This window comes from Zalophus californianus, chromosome 3, assembly GCF_009762305.2.
Source record: "Zalophus californianus isolate mZalCal1 chromosome 3, mZalCal1.pri.v2, whole genome shotgun sequence".
NCBI classification, from domain to species: Eukaryota; Metazoa; Chordata; class Mammalia; order Carnivora; family Otariidae; genus Zalophus; species Zalophus californianus.
Window position 1 is genome coordinate 68,824,054 of NC_045597.1, and position 20,344 is coordinate 68,844,397.

Below are 20,344 nucleotides of genomic sequence, written 5' to 3' on the forward strand. Positions count from 1 at the left end.
ACAGCAAGACCTTCTGCGGGACTGGAAGACAGTGAGTGAGGGGGCAGGGTTCAGCATTGAGGCCAAATGTGTCACGCACCTGCCAGGATGTTTCCAGAATGGGGAACTGAGGCAGTAATACCCGCTTGATCTAACCCCCCCTCTATGACAAAAGGGAAAATTTAAAGGGGATTAAACATGAAAGGAAAAGAAAAGCTTTTTAATCAAATTGTAAATGACATGGTTTTTACTCCCCCTCTCCCTTGTTTCTGATGGATTAGCAATAAATACAAGGAAGCAGCCACACGCAGTTCCTGCTATTACTCCTCCTGAGAGATTGTTTGCTTCCTTCCGTTTTTCAGAAATTAGAATTGCAAGGGAAAATAAAATAAGAGCCCTGAATCGGAACGCACTTTTTCACAAGTATTATTTGTGTTATCATGCGATCATTATTTCACCGAGCAAATATTTACGCCACGGGCAAGTTACGCGGGGCGTATAGTGTGGGATCAAAGCCCGGGTAACAGAACGATTGTGACACAAGATTGAAAATGAAAGGGCCGTGAGAAGGATTTTTTTAAAGAAAATACAATGGGGCTTCAGAGAAAAGCAAGACTCCTTCTTGTGGAGATGTCTTCACGTAGGAGGTACTTTCCAAACCGTAAACTGAGAGCTGTGCAGGTCCTGGGGAGATGGGAAAAGGCATTTGAGACAGATCACTGCGAGCGGAAAGCCTGTGAGGCTGCGGCAAGCTCGCATTTTTCAAAGACCGAACCTCCCCCGTGATCCAATACAGCCCAACCGTGACCTTGCCACGCCTACCCCCGAGGGCTCTCTGTCCCCTCCCCTTGACCTTGGGGGTTGTGACTGTTCTGACAGAAGTGAAGCTGCAGGGACACCACTTCCTTCTAGTAGGTTCTCTTGGGGTGCTTGCTTTTGGGGGGGAAGCTAGCTTCCATGTAAAACATCTGACTTGAGACCACCGTGTTGCTGAGGCTCGCGGGCTGTCTGCACCAACTGCCGCAAATCATGCAAGAGCCCAGCCCCGTGGAAGCTACTGTGACTGCGGGGAGAACTTCCCTAATCCTGACCCGCCCTGTGGCAGCCGCGAAGTCTTGGGGTATGACGTAGCAGTAATAAGTGGAACGGATATATACGGTTTAGTGGTTTTTTTCAATATGGGTAATGGTGAATCTGTAGATGTTAATAAAGGTAGAAGCCATTGGTGACAATTTAGGGCTCCCATTCTCCTCCATTTCGGCGTGCTAATATGCCGACAAGGAGGGAACTTACTCTTGGTTGTAGACATTCACCAGCACACCCCCAGATGAAACTGCCGTGTCGCAGGCAGCATGGAATCACAGGATGCGCCCTGGGAACGTTCAGAAAAGCAGACCCCAGTTCCGTGCCCTGGCAGCCATAGGAAAGTCAGCTAGACTCTCTGAGCCCCTCTAATAATTTACCTGCCCCCCCCAAAATACACAAACGCACTTTAGAACCTATAAGCGTTATTCAGTGGTACAGGTTTAAAAAATTATTTTAATTACATAAATTCATTCATGTAGTTTAAAATCAAATAGTACCAAAGGCCTGCCATGAAATACAGTGTTTTCTCCACCCCCCTCTCAAACTCCCTCTCCTGCTCCCTGCAGATAATCGCATTTAACTTTTAGCTGGGTTTTTCTAGTAATTACCATCATAGTCATGCTTATTCCAAAATTTAATAATGCATCATGATAATGAAGAGATGGCTCTTTCATACTCCCCTATTTTCCTCCCTTATCCTCCCAAATGTCTGTTCTTGTTTAAATCATTAATCGGTATTTACATCAAGGTTCTTATATTAATATTGTTCATTGCAAAGCCAAATAGGACACTAATAACATCCCCTCCCCACCCCACCTTTCTCGGACAGCTTTTTATTTTCCCTTGAATCCCCACCCCACCTTTCTCGGACAGCTTTTTATTTTCCCTTGAATCCCCACCCCACCTTTCTCGGACAGCTTTTTATTTTCCCTTGAATAAATAACCACTTCATTATTAAACTTGCAAAACACTCCATGTGTTTTAATGCTTTCATGATTCTCCATCCTATCCACTGCCATACTACCTGTTCTGTTTACTTCTTCACCTGCTCTGCTAGACCTTTCCACCTTCCTGATTCCATCTGGACTACATGCTGTCTAGAGCTGCTCTCCTCCTAGGATTTTTCTGTTTTTCATGGATTAAAGCCATATTCTTCGGGATCCAATTTCTTCCTATTATTTGCTCTGTAATTTTGCTGATGCATACCTTCCACTGGCGTCTTAGGACAGATTACATTGAAGGTAAGCTTTCTAAATCCCTACATAACTGTGCATTCATTGTTCCAGGAACTCAATAGGATCTTTAAAGCTGAAGGCTCATGTTCAGTTCTGGGACATATTCTTCTATTATTTCTTAAAAAATTTCCTGCCCTCCACTTCCATTATTTTCTTTTTGGAACTCCTCTTAGTCTGATGTTGGACTTTTGTACTTGATCTTTTCAATATTTTACTCTTGTCTTTAAAATTTTCATTTCTTTGTCATTTTGCACTACTTTGGGGTCATTTCTTTGACTTTATTTTTCAAACTTTTTACCAAACAAGAATCACATTGTTGATGTCCAAGAATTTTTTAATATTCTCTGTTCTTTTTTGAGTTTGTGTGTATTTAATTTCTGGCACAATCTGTTTTTCCTGGTTCGCTTTTCTGTTTATTTATTTTATTCTTTCTGTTTCATGTTGAGTGCTTTCTTCAAATATTTTTTGATGTTTGGCTGTCCATATTTAAGAGAAAAGTACTTAAAAACTGGTAAAAAATTATATGTATGGGATCATCTTATAAAGGACAAGCCATACCTTCTGCTGACTGGCTGGGAAGCCAGTCATTTTGCTAGGGGATCCACCCCAAAAGTCAGTGGGTGAGATCGGTACTTTGGGAGCCATTCAGAGACTTTCAAATAGGAAAAAAAAAAAAAAATCTTCCCTTTTCCCACCAGGGAGACAGATGTTACCTGCTGACAGAGTGAAGAGGCTGCTGAGAAGTGACAGGAAGTTTGTAGACAGAATTCCACTTGAGCCCCTGTGTTCATCCCTGTGTCTCAACCCCTGCCCTTTGCTTTATGTAGTGCCCCCAAGTTCCACCTCCTTCTCTTTCAAATTCTCCCAAAAGTAAACCTGCCATCTCCGGCCTGGGAGTGGGGGCAGGTTGTGAACATTCTCTATGATTAAGTAGATTGTCTAATGATTTGACAAAAACCTATTTATGTCATTGAACAAAATCAGTTTAAATGAATACCCACTATGTATTTAATATTGCAGGATGTAATGCTTGCAACTACCCAATCCATACATTAGAGAGCTTTATGCTCAAAAATCCACTTCTCTGGAGCACCTGGGTGGCTCAGTCCGTTAAGCATCTGCCTTCAGCTCAGGTCATGATCCTGGGATCAGGCCCTGCGTAGGCTCCCTGCTCAGCCGGATGCCTGCTTCTCCCTCCCCTCTGCCCTTCCCCCCCCCCCACTTGTGTTCTCATGCTCTCTCGTGCTCTCTCTCTCGTGCTTGCTCTCTCTCAAATAAATAAATGAGATCTTAAAAAAAAAATCTTTTCTCCAGCCTCTGTAATCACTCCATGTGGGGAAATCCCATTGTCTAGAAGCAGCACTGCAATGGGAGGTGAAACCTGGAGAAAGCCTCAGTGCTGGTCGAGAACCTCGGGCAGGAAATGATGGACCAGGCGTGCTGGAAAGCTTTGGAGTCGGGTCTCTTGCAGATGAGCCAGATGCTGTAGGTCAGAGGTTATGGACTCAAAATCCATAGAGAAGATTTGTTTGGTCTTTGTCATACTTAAAAAAATTTTTTTGAGATAGCTTTAAAAATCAGGAATTTCACACAAAATTCTGAATTTCTAGCTGCTTTTGAAATCACAAAGATTCTGGCAGGACCATATCTCATGCCTCCTGACAGGGATTTGGCTGTGGCAAATGCTCATCAAAGGCCCCAAGCTTTCCTACCACTGGCCCACTTCATGCAATTAAAAAAACCTTTTCGTCCCTATTATATATTACACTTTGCAGCTACCCAGCAGATCATGAATTTATCAAGATATCAACCCATGTATCATTCTGAGCTTCCTCAGCAGAACTGTATCTATACAGGGGTGCCTCGGTGGCTCAGTAGGTTAAGCATCTGCCTTTGGCTCAGGTCATGATCCCAGGTCCTGGGATCAAGTCCCGCATCATTGGGGTCCCTGCTCAGCGGGAAGTCTGCTTCTCCCTCTGCCCTTCCCCCCTGCTCATTTTTTCTCTCTCTCAAATAAATAAAATCTTAAAAAAAAGAACTGTATCTATATGAAATAAAATCTAAGATTACAAACTGCATATATTCGTTGTATTGTAGGTACAGGCACTCCATAAAATTGGATTGATTGAATTTACTTATGTAAAAGAAACATATTTCTAAAATCAGTTTATTACTCCAACATAACAAAGTTGATATGAAAATCAACATTCATTCTGAGGTCATAGACTCTGATCATTTCAAGTCTCTGACTTCCTAAATCCCCTACACCTGTTGGGTCTCCTTGATTTTTTCCTGTCACCAGCATTTTTGGGTCTGTTACCTCTTGCCCTCTATTATATCTATCTTCAGACTATGACGTTTTCTTGAACTTGAATTACTAATTATTGCAAGAGGAAAGCACATCAGGAGTCTGCATGCCATTCCAAATTCATCATCTCCAAGAGGGACCGAGCCAAAGAATTTGCAATTACGATCCTGAAACAGTCATCAGTTACTTTGAAGGATCATGGAAAATATAATGCTTGAAAACTGAACTATTTTAATTTTAAAAAGGAAGAAAATGTGGATTTTGGAAATAACTGACCCAGGACCAAAGTTATGTAAGGCTTAATACAATTACATCAGCACTGAGGAAGAGAAGATATGGGGGAAGCAATATGGGTTCATAACATATAGCTGCCCAACTAGCCTCAAATAATTTTTATGGTGTTGTATAGCTTACCTAGGAATACAATAGATGTATCTCTCTGTGTAATAATTTTGACAATTACTATAACTTCTCGTGATATTCTTGGGGTCAAAAAGAAGAAAAGTAGGAATTCGTTCTATCCTCTAACTATCTATCTTATCATAGTACTGTCTGCTTGAATAATTGAGGCTGGAAAGCTATATTTTAAGAGTATTCATTGATTAAACAAAAATTTACTGGTTGCTTACTGTCAAACACTGACAGATGTTTGCAACATTGATTAATAGGAGATGTCCCGCTGAGAGAAGGTGACTAACAACATCCCAAAGAGATGACTCACAGCCCTATTTCTTTTCAACATTTTTATCATCAAAAGGATGAAAATTCACAAAGCATTAATCTGAAAATTTGGAAATGCTGCAAAAAAAGCTCGCTGCAAAAAGAGTCCTACAGACTGAAATGCTATAAATATGTGCTATAACTAACAAAATTAAGTTTTAAAGTGATGATAAAAATTTCTTTTTTCTTTTTATTTTTATGCAACTTCTAACAACAATCACAGTTCTCTGCCCTACTCCCCTTCCCCAATCTCCCCAGTTCCTCTTTGCAGAGGTAAACACCATTGACTCTTCTGATTTTTGAAACTTACACATTTTTACACTTCCATACTTACAACAGTATTCACTGACTTCCTGTTATGGGAAGTGAGGACTTAGCTCTCTTCCCTAGCCAATTCAGCTCTACAGCAGGTTTGGGTTTGAATAACTACTCTTCCATACTGACATTATTCTGCCAACATGACTATTACTCACAGCTGGGCTGTACAACGTGGTAATTAAGACTCTCTTTTCTTTCTTATTTTTGTTTTCCTTCAAGTTAATAATTGCATTGCTTTTTCATTTCCTTGGTTTTCTTTGTGCCTGTGGCTAATTCTTCCCACACTTTCCAATAGCCTGTCAACAGAAATTTCTACAAGTTCATATCAGCCTCCAAAAATTTTCTTGGAAACACACTTCTAGAATCTTCTCCCCTTCTGGAGTGGTTGCTCTTAGTTCTGCTACACAGTCGACTTCCTCTGTAGACAATTCTTCATCACGTTCCTCGGTTAGACCTACAATTTTGTCTTCTTCCTTCTTCCTTCTTGTCTCCGCCATGTTCCTCATAAAGGGTTCATGGAAGATTTATTTTTTGGGAGACTTTGAATATCCTGAAATCTCATTACTTTACCTTCATAAATGACTGGTAGTTTAAATAAATCTCAAAATCTGGTTGGAAATATATATTAAAAAAAATTCTGGTTGGAAATAATTTTCATTCCCTTCCTCTGAATGGCATTCCTCACTGGTGTTTGTGGTAACCATGAAAATGCACTGCTAGGTTCTCCTGCTATGAGAAGCATAACCGACGGGCACCAGTTGTTGCCCTTTTGGACCCACCACTTCACTGGCCCTGAGGTCCTGAGGTCGTGCTTGTCACGGGCTACTTTCCCTTATGAATGAACAAGGCAGGGGTACTAATGCAGACCCATACCTGCAGGATGGTGACCACTTCAATAAACAATGTTGGCTCAAGGGCTCCTCACTGGCCTGGCTGGATCTTTCTTTGACCTGTACAGCCATCTGAGACTCTTCCCAGCGAAACCTATTTCTTGCCCACTCTCTTTCACAGGTGTTGGGCATGTGTCATGGTCTAAAGGCTCTGCCTTCTGTGGCTCCTTCCTCTTTATCCTTCACAGTTGTTTCCTTGAACAAATGTTTTGCACATCTAATCCTGTCTTGACATTTGCATCTCAGAAGACCTAAACAAACACAAGTGAGGTTTCACTTCCTGGAGGGCAAAGAAGATGCCATTCTGAGTGATATTTAGGGGGTAGATAATTTCCCGGCACAAGATGGTATCCCGATTGCCAAATATTTCACCAGTGGAACCTGGGGAAATGTCCTGGCGGAGGGGAATGCCATTGTAGGTGCAATGATCCAGGCGTTCCAATGGCTACAAGGAGAGGGGAATCGATCGGTTCCTGCTGTACTGTACTGAGACGCCACAGAGAGATCATGAGAAGCCAAAGGCCTTTACCAAGCAGTCAAAGACTCAATATGGAGCCAGAGGGTCTCACTGGTAGCTCACAGAGAGGCCCTTATCTCCCACAGTGGAAGTATATGCACAACTTAGCCTCACACCTAGGACCTGGTAGAGATGCAGAGCTCCCGGGATGTTGAAATGCTCAACCAGGGTAGGTCTGTTATACCAGAGTCAGAGCCCTGGCTGTGAAAACCTAAGACTCTGAAACATGGGAAGTAGTTGCTGGGATCTTCAGACTCCTTGGAACGCATGGAGACTACAGAGGTGGCCTGCTCTGCCCTCGTTAGAGACAGTACGTCCCTATGCTGAAGAGGCCTCACCCTTCAAAGGCAGTAGTGCCTTCCTCAGGAGCTGACAGGTCACTAACGAGGGTTAAATCCTGTGGTTAAAACCTGGAGACAGCTGGGCTTGACAGAGGAGGAAAGACATTATATTCAAGATCTAGAATATACTGGCAAGAACACAGAGGTACCACTGGGATTGAATTTTGAGAGTCCTTGACTAAGGGACTGGAATATAAGACTGCACAAGACAGAGTTCATTGACTAGGGGGCACTTTCTCTAAAAATGTGTGCTAATGCTCTGGCAAGGACCCCAGGAGATAGAGCAAACCTGCTGCTAGAATGGCCCTGAGAAGCCTAGAAAAAGTGATGGCCAATGGCAGAAATGCTTGAGCTTCCTTGACGGCTGATAGAGGAAGGAATACAAGAAGCCGAGAGAAGTAGGCCTGCTGGAATAAATATATTATGTAAAGCCAAACAATCCACCAGAGTTCTGTGTCTCATATGAGCACCAGAGGGAGACACACCATTCACCAAGGCCATCAGGAATATGCTAGTGAGGGGGCACCAGCATCACTAAGAAATTTAGTGGCACTTTTCTGCAGGCCAGGGCTGACAGTCGGAGAGGCCATCACAGAGCTGGGCTTGTTACCATCCATGGAGGCCATGAGTCTCGTTAACATCCGTCACCACACATAGTTACAGTTCTTTTTCTTCTGATGAGAACTTTTAAGATCTACGTTCTTAGCAATTCTCAAATATTTAATAGAGTGTTAGGAACTATAGTTGCCATACTGTATATTACATTCCATGACCTATTTGCTAACTGGAAGTTTGTATCTTTTGGCTGAGGGTTTTTTTGGTTTTGGGGGTTGTTCTTTTTTTTACCTTCTTCTCCATGCATATTCTCGGTTTCTCCAAGTTTCCTTCAGAGATAGTTGATTTTTTTGTTGTTGTTTCTTCATTTGTGTGGTTCTCAATCTTCATGTTGGAGGCTTTCCTCAGATGTCGGTTGATCTTTGATTGTCTACTCAAATTTAAGAAGGAGAAACAAAAAACCTGATTGGAAGGTCTGAGTGTGTGGGTGGGGTTTGTAGACTTTGGGTCTCACTGTAGTAGGGATCTGTCTCAACCAATTGTTGTGGAACTGGTAAGATCAGCATCTTAGGGCTTTCCACCTGAGCTCATCTAATTCCCCGGAGAAGACTCTTCCATCCCTACTTGGAGAGTAAGCCTTGCTGCCAGCATCCACAGAGCCCGGTAGAAGAAGAGGGTGAGCAGGGGGCAGGGGGCCCGGGGGTGTCTCAGCTTTCAGCTGCAGATGTTTACTTAATCCTTGTTTTCCACATAGGCTCATGCCCTCAAATGTGCCTGACATCCCTCAGCCCAGACACTTCCCATTCTATACTCTCCAGAAAATTAACCTCTTGTTTTCTCCTGAACGGAGAAGGGGCAGATGCGCAGCAGTGAGGAGAAGGGGGTGATCTAGAAATCTAGTTCTTTCTTAAACAGCTTGCAACCAATTCTTACATGAGCGCTTAACGCCCTTCTCTGGTTCCTGAGCATCTGGTCTTGCTACTCTCGGAGCCGTAGCAATCATAGGACTGGTTCTTGGTCTCTCCCACTGCCAACTGAACAGTCCGCCTTCTCCAGCCTGCTCAGTCAATAACACTTGTCCATCTGCTTTTTCAGCCCTCAAAGCTTTGCTGCTACTCTGCTCTCTCCACTGTATGGGTCTTTCTCCCCCTCCCTTCCCTCCTTCTCTCCTGCCCTCAGTTCTTCCTCAGCCTTCTTTCTTTAAGCTTCTTTACTACAGTTTGATGGGGTTTCAAGAGAGAAAAAAAAAAATTTAATGGGTAAACTCAATTTGCCATCTTTTCCCAGAAACGCTGTTTCTCCATCACAAAAGTAATGCATTTTGCTTATAGAAAAATTAGAAAATCCAGATAACCAGAAAGAAAAAAAATCATCTGCAATCCCGCCGTCCAGAAATAACCCACTGTTAACTTTGTTCCTTTCCCATTTCATGGACAGGGTGCATTCTTTCATTCCTGCAACAAACACCTGTATGCTCCCTCTCTCTGGGCCTTGGGAGGCTCTGGGTATAAAATAGAAAGCAAGCTAAACGTGGTTCCTGGCATCTCAAAGCTGAGGTCTGTTGAGGGAAGACAAACAAATCATTTCAATAAAATGGGTCAAGTATTATTAGAGAAGGATTTTATGGGAGGAGAAAGGAGGAATACCAAATCTAGGTTCGGGCATGTCAGGAAGGGGCTAGAGAGCCCCGCACAGCCCAAGAACTGTAAAGTGCATACAACTTATCACGCTTATTTATCAGCAGAGCTAGGTAAGAAGCACAACGTTAACTGGCATTCTTCTCTTAACAACATACCACGTGCAGCTTCTTCATCACCATACATCAATTTTCTAATAGCTAAATACTACTCCATGGTACACGTGTATGGCTGTTCCTTTAACTGATCACCTTAATATATTTCGGTAATTTCCATTTTTCAAGGATTATCCACCATCTGTGGTAACCCTCTTCTTTGCACAGTGAAGATGAAATTTACTAAGATGAAGAGTTCAAAAATAAACAACAAAAGGAGAGTTCAGGAGAGATCTGGTTCACCAGCAACTCACATGGGGAAACATTAAAGCACCTGGGAAGTTTTAGCTGATGACAAATCCAGTCTGCAGGGAGGTCACAGCCAAAACGTCCCAGACGGCATTAACATAGGTCAGCGTTCAGAACCAGAAATGTACACTGAACATCTGCGGCAGCTAAAATTTGTTCGGTACATCAGATTTTAAGAGAGGCCTTGGCAAATTCTAGGTTTACTTTTCCAGCTTCTTTACCTCCTTTTCTCCTGATGCTTCAGCCATTCCGAGTCCTGACCCTGTGCGGCGAATGGCCACCTCGTCTCATCTGTCCTGACAGCACGCTGCTCTCCCAGATCGCCACGAGCCCCTCCTATGTCGGGTGCCTGCCCTCCAGCCCGAGCAATATGAGCCCACACCTACGTTTGTACCTGAAGTTGTCCCGGAACGCCACCGTGCCCATTCAGCCCCACGTCGCCTATGGCCACGCTCTCACTACACGGACAGAACTGAGTACTTGCGACACACACTGCATGACCCCCAAAGCCTAAAACCTAGCCCTCTGCAAGAAAGCTTGCCAGCCCCTGATCTCATCAGTATCGTTTTGCCTGACTCCCCCCCAAAACTCTTACCCATCCCTCCTTTCTTGGCACCCTCACCGTTCCTGGTACTATTTATATTAAGGCACTTATACATTATTTGACAACTATCTCTCCCCGACTCATCTATAAGTGACTTGAGGGCGGGGGTCTTACCTTATCCTTCTTTTGGTGGCAATGTGAGACCCACCACCCTTAAACTGCCAACCACCAGCCCCCGCCCCACCCCCAACACCAGCCTCTTATATAGCCGGGGCAAGCCTGCAGACTCAGAGAGAAGCCTTTTGTCCTCTGTGGGTGCAGGGAGGCTTTGAAATGTAACCCTGGCCAGGAAGGGGTGGAAAGGGCATGGGGATTGGCTCACAGCAAACACAGCCCCCATGAGGCAAACAGGAGGAAACGGAATCTCTCATGCAGCCTAAAAAGTATGCTTTGAAAATATCCGTGCTACAACTTTTGTTTGACTTCAGATAATTTCACGGAGGATGCACCTGAGCCCTGAGCGAAAGACCCTACCACCATTGCCCCACTTCTGCTGAGCCCCCGAAGAAAGGCCTGACATGGAGTAAAGAGATGCCAACACCAGGGAAGAACTAGGGTCACTGATAGAAGGGGCTCAAGGGAGAAGACCACGTGATAAGGAATCCAGAGAGAAGGGGACATTATGCGCGAAGGAGGCAGAGCATCCCCAAAAGGCCGGTAGGAGCCTGGAGGCCAAGTACATTCCCTACCACCCCCCACCTCCCCTGTGGCTTTGGAACCATCCCCTGGGCCCTTACAAAAAGAACCTGTAGATATAGCCAGGGGTCCCTATTCTCTTCAGGACCCCGAGCCTGTATGATACCTCAGGCCCCTTATCCTCAGTCATCTACGCCCGTCTCCAGCTCCTTGTGCAGGCTGCTGGGGCAGAGACAGGTCCAACTGCTCTGCTCCTCCAAGACCATGACCCAACTCCCACCCAGCCCCCACCAGGGATCAACTTTTCCAGGTCCCACTTCACCTTACCCTCCGGCGTCAGAAGATACAGAGGCCTCTCTAGGGTCGCATTTGCATTCTCAGAATTCAGCAACGTGCCTGCCTGCCACACTGCAGCCTCCCAAGAAATGGGCCTTGGCTAAATGTCCAGCTCCCTCTGGTTCTTCTCAGGGCCGACTTCAGCATGAAAAGAAAATACTTAGGAAGAACAGAGTGGCCTTTTCAGATATTTGAAAGGCTGTCTTGTCCGAAAGCAGTTAGTTTTATTCTTCGAGATTTGGAAAGGCCAAGAGCCAGCCACAGGTGACTCCTGTCCTAAAGCCCAGAAATGAGCGGCAGGCTTCCCGTTCAATATAAAAGATAAAACTGAGTGGGTTACCTGCGAGGATTTGAGCTCCTCTTGCTGCAAACAGTGGAGCAGAAGCTAGAGGACCCCCATAGGGTCACTGCAAGCGGTTTGTCCCCAGAAGAAATCTGATCTGGGATTATCCCCAGGCCCTTGTATTTCCAACATTCTACTTGTCAAATAAAGGTGCACTATAGACATAGGAAATAGTATTTGCTTAACCATTGTATTTAAACTTGACGTATGTCCCTGCTTTCAGTTTATTTTGAGTATTTCATCAAACCACAGAGATAATGGTTCGTGGATGATGTTCTGACATCCATACTTCAAACAAGAAAAAAATCCATTCAGAGACCATAGGTCACTAAATATTTATCTTTAGTTTAGTCAAAATATCAAATTAGCACAGTCATAAACTTTAGTATACTTCTTTTAAACACCATGCTGGGTCCAACTAAAGGTATTGGGTAATGTGTTTTATGTAAAATAGGTTATTTCAAAAATGATTTGAATTGGTCAAATGCTATTGAAATAATCGCAAAGACTTCATTCCATAGGGTACTAACCAGCTGCAAGTGAAGAAGTTAAGTGGGCAACAATTTCTAAAGTGTTTGTCTAATTCCTTTCTTCTAAATAGCTTAAGAGGACCATTTCCCAAGTGCTTTCACTTTTTTTATTATTACGATTGACAATAAATTCATACCTCACCTTTGCAGAATTCTTTACATTTTTCAAAACATGTTGACATTCATGATTTTGTTTTCCTTCTCACAATATATCTGGGAGGTTGGCCGTGTGGCAGAGATCACTGGTTGTCCTGAATGATCTGTTCCCACCTGATTTCAACATAATTAGAATTATTTGCTGAGCTTCCGGTTGCGCGGCGGGACAAGAATTCCCAGGTTCCTTACACCACGTGACCGAGCTCTGCCAATGGGACAGGAGTGGAAGGGACCGTGCAGCCTCCAGGTCAGGCACTTACGAGGCTGCGTCCTTCCCCTTCCCTCTTTCTCTGTCACTGGACAAAAGGCCTATTATTTGCCCTGGAAATGCACAAAGGTCATCTAACTATCTGGGTAGGAATTTTTTCCCAGTTCTTCCTCACTGCTTTAAACTCCTCCCCAGACACAGTATGAGAAAGCCCACCAAGTATTCAGCTTAGAAGAAAAAAGGTGACACCTGGGTGGCTCAATCGGTTAAGCCTCCAACTCTTGACTGAGACTCGGGATTGTGAACTCAAGCCCCGCACTGGGCTCCATGCTAGCTGTGGAGTCTACTTAATAAATAAAGGGGGGAAAGGACATACTGAAATAAACAGAGATTATTTTATATCTGCATTTATTCCTTCATTAGAAATTATATCAATTATATTCCTCTGTGCCAAGGACCGAGAGAAGCATTAAACATTTAAAAATAAATATGATACTATAGTCTGTGACCTCAAGGAGTCACAAATGAGTGAATGATCCATGCTGCCTGTTGTTATCATATAATGGGAATATTTGTGTCGAGACTGAAGGCTAAGTAACAGTTTATCCCAAGATAGAGAGGTGAAGAGATACAGTGATCCTGCAGATTAGCTTTGTACACAGAATACATCAAAGTAGAGTATATAAAAAGTAGATTATCTGTTTAAGTATCTCATCTGTTTATCTTATAAACAGATATCTTACTTCTCTTATAAGTATACTTATCTGTTTAAGAATGGATTACAAGCATAACTAAGCAGTTTCCTGAGAAGATGTGGATCCTGGAGGACAGTAAGTGTATTTTACTCACCCATTCTTTATTTCTTGTCCTCCCAATAAGCATGTATTCTATTCTCCTCCTACACCTAAACTTTCCTTCATGCCTTAAAAAGATGTCATTCATCAAAAGAAAGGCACATTTTGTACAAATTAATTATAATAAAATTCTGGCTTAGAACAATCATATTATTTGAAAAATTAATATAACTCAGAAGAGTTCTATATGCCAAAGATATGACTAACTACATAGTCAGGTACACAGTTGTGCATTCATTCATTTTGTACTTAAGAAGTACACAATGACATTATTTGAATGCTGAGTAGTTTGTATTTTCCTTCTTTTCTATTGACATTGTTAAACATTGCTATGATTTTGAAATTATTAGTTGTTTTCCTACTCTTAAAATTTTTCTTGGACTTGACTGTAACCTTTAAAAAACACTATGTTCAATCAGATATTCAAAGAGGAGTGAGTCAAGCCCTTTGGAAGATATTTCAACTATTTCTGATTGAACACACTCAGAAATTCAGTACTATTCTACAAAATACATTAACTTTCAACCCAGCTGATTCCTCCATCTATGTACCAAATATATTTTAATGAGAAGAAAATTGGTAAAGCACTTCCCAAAAGCATGTGGCATATATAATTTGAGCAGGTATCTGGCAGATAAATTGCCTTCACTATTACTTGGGAAATGAAAAATCAGGTTGTCAAATGGCCGGGAGCCACGTACAGAGTACGTACTGAGCACCTACCAAGGACAAGATGCACTTTAGGATAGATGAACATGGCTTCCTTACTTAAGGAGTTGCCCAGCTAGTGGAACAGAGAAAGAAGGCAAGTGGTTATATGAAGGAGGCATGTGGTAGGAGGCATCAGAAGTGAGGCACAGTGGGATTCCAGAGGAGGAAGAGATGGCATTCAGGTGCAGAGCCAAAGGGAACACGTGAGCTGGTTCTTGAAGGAAAAGTGGGATTTTAATAAATAAGGGACTTCGTCTTGTTCACACATGATGATATTCTTGAGAATGTCCATCGTGGCACACTGCAGGGTGCAAGGGCAGAAGCAAGGACATCAGCGAGGAGGCTATTCCAACTACCCAGGCAGAATCTGATGGGGGCTTGGATCTGAGGGCTGTACATAAAGGAGGAAGTGGCTGGATTCTGGATATATTTGGACGATAGGTAGGGCTGTAGGATTTGTTGATGGACAGAAAGTAAAATGTGAGAGAAAGGGGGGAGTTAAGGTGCGGGGCTCAACCAACTGAAAGAGCAGAGTTGCCATAGTGGAGATGGGAAGAAGAGCAGTTTGCTTCTGGCGGTGTTCGATGTGGCATGCCCATTGGGCATCTAAGTGGAGAAGGTGGTTGTCCATCCAAGCCTGGAGCTCAGAGCACAAGCTCTGGCTGGAGACTCAAAACTTGGAGTCATCAGGATCTAGAGTATTCAAAGAGTTCACTTGGAGTTATTCTAGAGAAGAGGCCCATCCGTGGAGCCCTGGGCCCTCCAATATCTAGAGGCGAGGTGCGGTGGATACGGGAATCGCCAGTGAGCTGAGAGGGGAAGCAAGAGAACCAAGCTGAGGAAGTCTGTCAAGAAAAGAGAATAGTGTCTAGACATATGCCTCAGAGAGATCAGCTAAGCCATGAGCCTTGATTTTAATGCATAGCTTGCTCAATACCAGTCGTGTCTGTACTACCCATTAGTGTCCAAAGTATTCTCTCCTTGTTCCATCTCCTGAAGTGAAAGACGGTGTCTTTTCCCACAGGTTCCCTGTACAAACATATGCTAGACTCCCACATGGGAGGCCCACGTGTATCTTCAACTGGGTCCTGGTCCTCTCAGAAATCCATGGGCAGAACAAAAACTCAGAGGCACTGCTGGGGCTGGAATCCCAGCTATAGGCCCCAGTGCAAGAACCATCTTCCAAGAGCTGTAAAGGCAGAGCAGTCTTCTCTTCAAGTCACAGAGAAAAGGTGTATCCTCTTTCTAGGTTATGCTCAGATGAGCAAAGCAACCTGGGTTCCTAGAGCTCTGTAGGGAAACCCTTCCTTTACTTCTGTTTCTCCCTCTGTCTCAGTCTCTGTCCCTATCTCTTTTACACACACACACACACACACACACACACACACACACACATGTGGACTGTTTTTTCAAGGTTTACCTCAGTACCAGGATCCCAAAAGAACATGGAGGCCTCCATTTTGAGCAGAGCCCCCTCCCCCCCCATTATTCACTCTGCAGTTTGTTTGGCTTGCCTCCTGTCCTCCAGGCCATCAGACAAAGATTATTGAATGGGGGGGCAGGGAGGAGAGGAGCTTCATTCAAATTCCCAGTCTCCCTAAGGGGGTCTCCTTAGCCCACGTGTAAATTAGTAGCACAGAATAGGGCAGGGAAGAGGTGCTGGCCAGCTTTTCCTTCACTGGCATCAGATCCCCAAATGCAAAAAAAAAAAAAAAAAAATTATCCTAGGGGCTTAGTGGCCTTGACAGCAATATCTAAGCCCTGGCTGAAATGTTCTATTACCAGAATCTGCAGCATATGTTTTATCTTTTCAAATAAGGTCAAAACTTCCCTACCTCCCTCTCCCTAACACATCCACCAAGAAAGAACATTGAAAACAGAATGAAAATCTCTCACATGAAAAACTTAAGATACTGTCCTTGATGATGATGAGCTCCCTCTTCATAGCATACAAGAATGACTGAATTCCAAACCAAAGAAATTTGAGAGCAAAATTAATGTTTTACAGCAACTAGCATTTTGTTTGCAGCATCGGCAAAACCAAGTGTCCACCTGTGACTAATTTCTTATGAATACAAAGTCCACTGTGCTTCTGGGAAGGATGGTTAGTGTTTGTCAAGTTTTTTGTGTGACGATACAAAAATATAACTGAAAAGTTCGTCAGAGGGCCAAAAGTGGGAACAAGAATCAAAAGCATGTTGATTATTTCAAATACCCAATTACCAGAAAGCTCCTACAGTCCCAATTCCTGATTTTATAAATGCAATTATCATGCAAGTGACTATAATAAAAACTGATGACTTTTGTATACATACAGAGTTTATTACATGCACTCTAAAAACAGAACGTGTATGATTTAAATCTAAAACAGTGATTTTGCAGGAATGGTCTATTAGGTCCTCCAGCTGGTCCACAAATCTCTTGTTTCTGGTATGACTAAAATTTGCTTATGCTTTCTTCAGAAGAGGGGCCAGTTCTTCCCATAACTTTTCTATCACCAACCATGAACAGGTGATGTTTAGGGTCTTTTAATTCCTTTAAAAAAAATGGACAGAATGAAAAAGTTTCCTACCATTACTCTAAAGTATCTTAATGAAAAAAATATACACCAATCTGAAATCACAATTTTTTGTTCCAACAAATCCAACGTTCTTCTGCGGTCTGTGGTAGCAAACAGGAGCTGACATACAACCTAATTTAGCCATTATGACAACTAGCAGCAGCTCAAGCACTAAGTCACCTCAATAACCCAGTGCTATTCTGCCTCAGTTATCTATGGCTTCAATTCAAAGTGTGTAGAAGGGGTTTTCATCTTGAATTTGTTCAAAATATGTGGCTTAATTTTCAATTTCAAATAGGTCTTCAGTAAGCTCCCAAGTCACCAAAATCCAGCACCAGAAGTTAGACATTTGAACACTTTTATTAAAATATTTGCACATAAAAAAATTCTTGCTCTCATGATACAAAACTCCGTACAAAATGTACCAACAACTGACATCATTATGAAGGAACCCTCAAATCAATGGGACCTAATCTTGAGCACTAAGTGAAGGAGAAATAGGAAGAAGAATTATTTGAAAGACAACTTTATGATGGCATGTCAATAATACAGCTATCAAAATGTATCAAGTCTTTGCACAAGGGTGTCAAAATCAGTTGTGTCAGGCTCTAATCTCATCCCCAAGGAATCCTTGGACTGGAGAAAGGATGATGGAAATACAGTTGTAGGACACAATCTATATTATCCTGTAGTTGATTCTGTTATTTTTAAGGCTAGCTCTGTTTAAGATTGTATAAGGGGTCCTCACACCCCTGATGGTTAGCATGGTTGATGGATGCAGTTCTACCTGCCGCCGAAAGAACTTCCAAAGAGTTGAAGCCCGGCTCACCAGGAGCTGTGATTTTGACACCTTTGCATTTGCTGCAGTGTGTACGTGGGCCACACACACAAGGCAGATCTCATTGGATTAACACTGAACTCACGACATCTCCACAAACTCTAGCAGAGAGTAAGTAATGCTATCTGCAAGGCTCCCTAACAAACCTGTTTCTTTCATTCACCCTCCCCACTCTCCCCGTAGGTACTATTAGGGAAGCGTCCCCTCCTTACCTCTAGGGATTCCTCTGCACCCAGAGAAAGGAGCTACCCTTTCTCTCTCCCCATTCCCAACTGTTTGGCTTCCTGGGGACGCCCCAGCGGCTCAGCTCACCCCCCAGGATGCGAATCCTAGGAGACCTCATGATTGACTTCAAAGGGAGCCTCCTCTAGGCTGGAGGCTCAGGCCCCCCACTCGCCCCTGGCGTCTCAGAGGCCCTCTCCCTGCGTGGCCCTCTGCCTGGCCCCTCGAACTCACCAGGAGGAGGTTGTGCGCCACCAGGTACCCGAGCCGCGGGCTGCCCCGGACGCCCGGGGCCAGGCGCCCGGTGGCGTAGCCGTGCCAGGCCACCACGTAGGGGTTGTCGATGGTGATCCAGTACTTGACCTGGCCGCCGAAGTGGCGGAAGCAGAGCTCGGCGTAATCCCTGAAGTGGTCCGCCAGGGCGCGGTTGGCCCAGCCGCCGTAGGCGTCCTGCAGGCGCTGGGGCAGGTCCCAGTGGTACAGGGTGACCACGGGCTGCACGCCCAGCTCCCGCAGCCGCTCCAGCAGGCGCCGGTAGTAGCGCAGCCCCTCGCGGTTGGGGGCGCCCGCGCTGCCATTGGGGAGCACCCGAGCCCACGAGATGGAGAAGCGGTAGTGGGTGACCCCGAGCTCGCGCAGCCCCTCCGTATCCCGGAAGACGTTGTTGTAGCCGTCGCTGGCCACGTCCCCGGTAGCGGGCGGGGACGGAGACCGGGCGCCCGACGGCAGGCCGGCTACCGGGGAGTCTCCCGGGGGCGCCGGGGGGTGGTGGGTGAAAGTGTCCCAGATGGATGCGCCCTTGCCGTGCTGCCGCCAGCCGCCCTCTGTCTGGTAGGCGGCGCTGCCCACGGCCCACAGGAAGCCGTCGGGGAAGGTGTCGTGGAGGAGGCCCGCAGCCTCGGGGGCAGGAGGCTGCGCGAAGCGGGCCCAGGTCTGCGCCCCGTCGCCGGGCTCGGCGTGCAGGCGGCGGCCGCCCAGGGCCAGCAGCAGCAGCAGCGGCAGCGGCGGCGGCGGCCGCAGGCGGCGCGGCGGAGCGCGGGCGGGCATGCTGCGAGGGAGCCGGGCGCTGGGGCGCCGCGCCGCACCCCTATATTGCCGGCGCCCCGCCGCGCCGCCCGCCCCTGCTGGAGCGCCCACCCCCGCTTCCCCGCCGGGCCCCGCTGGCAATAATTACCTGCGAGGCGGCGCTTCCCCCTCCCGCCGCCCGCCCTGGAGTGGGGGGCAGGGGCGCAAAGGGCGAGCGCGTGCCGGGGAGGAGGCGCGGCAGCGGGCAAGGTGCAACGGGCGCCACTCCGGGACGTCGGAGAAAAGGCACCTGTTCCTCGCTGCTCCCCGGAGCCGCAGAGGAGGTTCGGCAACGCGAGTTCTCTCCGCGCCGGCTTCTCGTTCCCCTCCGCGCGCACCGCTGGGAGAAGCCATCGAGCCGGCGCTCGTCGAGGAGGGAAGGCGACCCACCAACTTTCCCCGAGTTCGCGCGGGTTCTTTGCCTGCCCTCTCGGAGTCCGCCAAGCGGAGAAGCACCTTGTTTCTCCTTGCTGCCACTCGGAGGCCGAGAACAGTTGCAGACTGACATCGCTAGAACCGATTAGGAATTGGCCGAGATCGTATCGGGAGGGCGGCGGGGGGCGGGGGGGGGGGGGGGAGTCAGGTGGGAACTTGGAATGTGGTGAGAGAGCGACTCGTGGCCCACTTTCCTTTAGAGTCTTTAGGTAAGATGCTCTCGCGGAGAGCCGTCCCACTGCCGCACTGACGGATGGTCGGTCCCCCAGGCCCCAGTCTAGAAAGCCTGCAAGGAAGACAAAGCAGATGCTTGGGTTGCCTTGACACTTTGCTTGACTCTCCCTCAGACAGTGACCTTTTAACCATTTCAAGCCAGTACTTGTCCTTAAGTTACATCCTGCAGAATTACTTGCCCACGGCCCAGAGGAAGGGGAAGGTGGCATGTTCATGTCATGACAGTTTTGATTGTTCTTATTAAAACAAAACAAAACAAACAAACAAAAAAACACTTTTTAAAGAAACAAAGTACCAAGGTTTCCACTTTGAATAACTGTCATGCACTTTTTTTTAATCCTTTTTATCCTTTTGCACGTGATTATGAATAATCACGTTGTAGCTTTCAGCTCTGAACTTAGCAAGTAACTTCTCTGTGCAAAGTTGTGCCCGCAGCTGTTCTGGAGGCCGAGGTCCCTGGGTCCCACAGATGCCACCTGAGCTGAGAAGGGAAAGGGGTGGAGGGGTCTAGCCCAAACAACCACTCCCGCCCACTACAACAAGAGATTCCTGAGGTTTTTCCAGGTGCCAGGGAGCTTTTTGACAGAAGTTGTGGAAGCACAATCTCCATTTGAAGGTGTAT

At 45.5% G+C, this 20,344-nt stretch overlaps 1 protein-coding gene and 1 long non-coding RNA gene across 3 annotated transcripts in view; both read right to left on the reverse strand.

The window, feature by feature from the left end:
* Positions 1-19,583, reverse strand: part of KL (klotho) — a 43,764-nt gene extending 24,181 nt beyond the window's left edge. The window contains exon 1 of one of the 2 annotated variants that reach the window (XM_027590937.1): positions 19,163-19,583. In XM_027590937.1, the coding sequence (XP_027446738.1) occupies positions 19,163-19,561 (399 nt within the window). In that variant the 5' untranslated portion in view covers positions 19,562-19,583. Of the gene's footprint in view, positions 1-18,222; positions 19,065-19,162 lie in introns of those variants that run through there. The other variant, XM_027590936.2, reaches the window with a different exon arrangement.
* On the reverse strand, positions 357-9,135 carry LOC113920669. Its single transcript, XR_003519339.2, has 3 exons — positions 8,241-9,135; positions 1,273-1,389; positions 357-663 (listed from the first exon to the last, which is right to left on the reverse strand). It is a non-coding gene; the product is annotated as an uncharacterized LOC113920669 (long non-coding RNA).
* Positions 19,584-20,344: the final 761 nt, after the last annotated feature.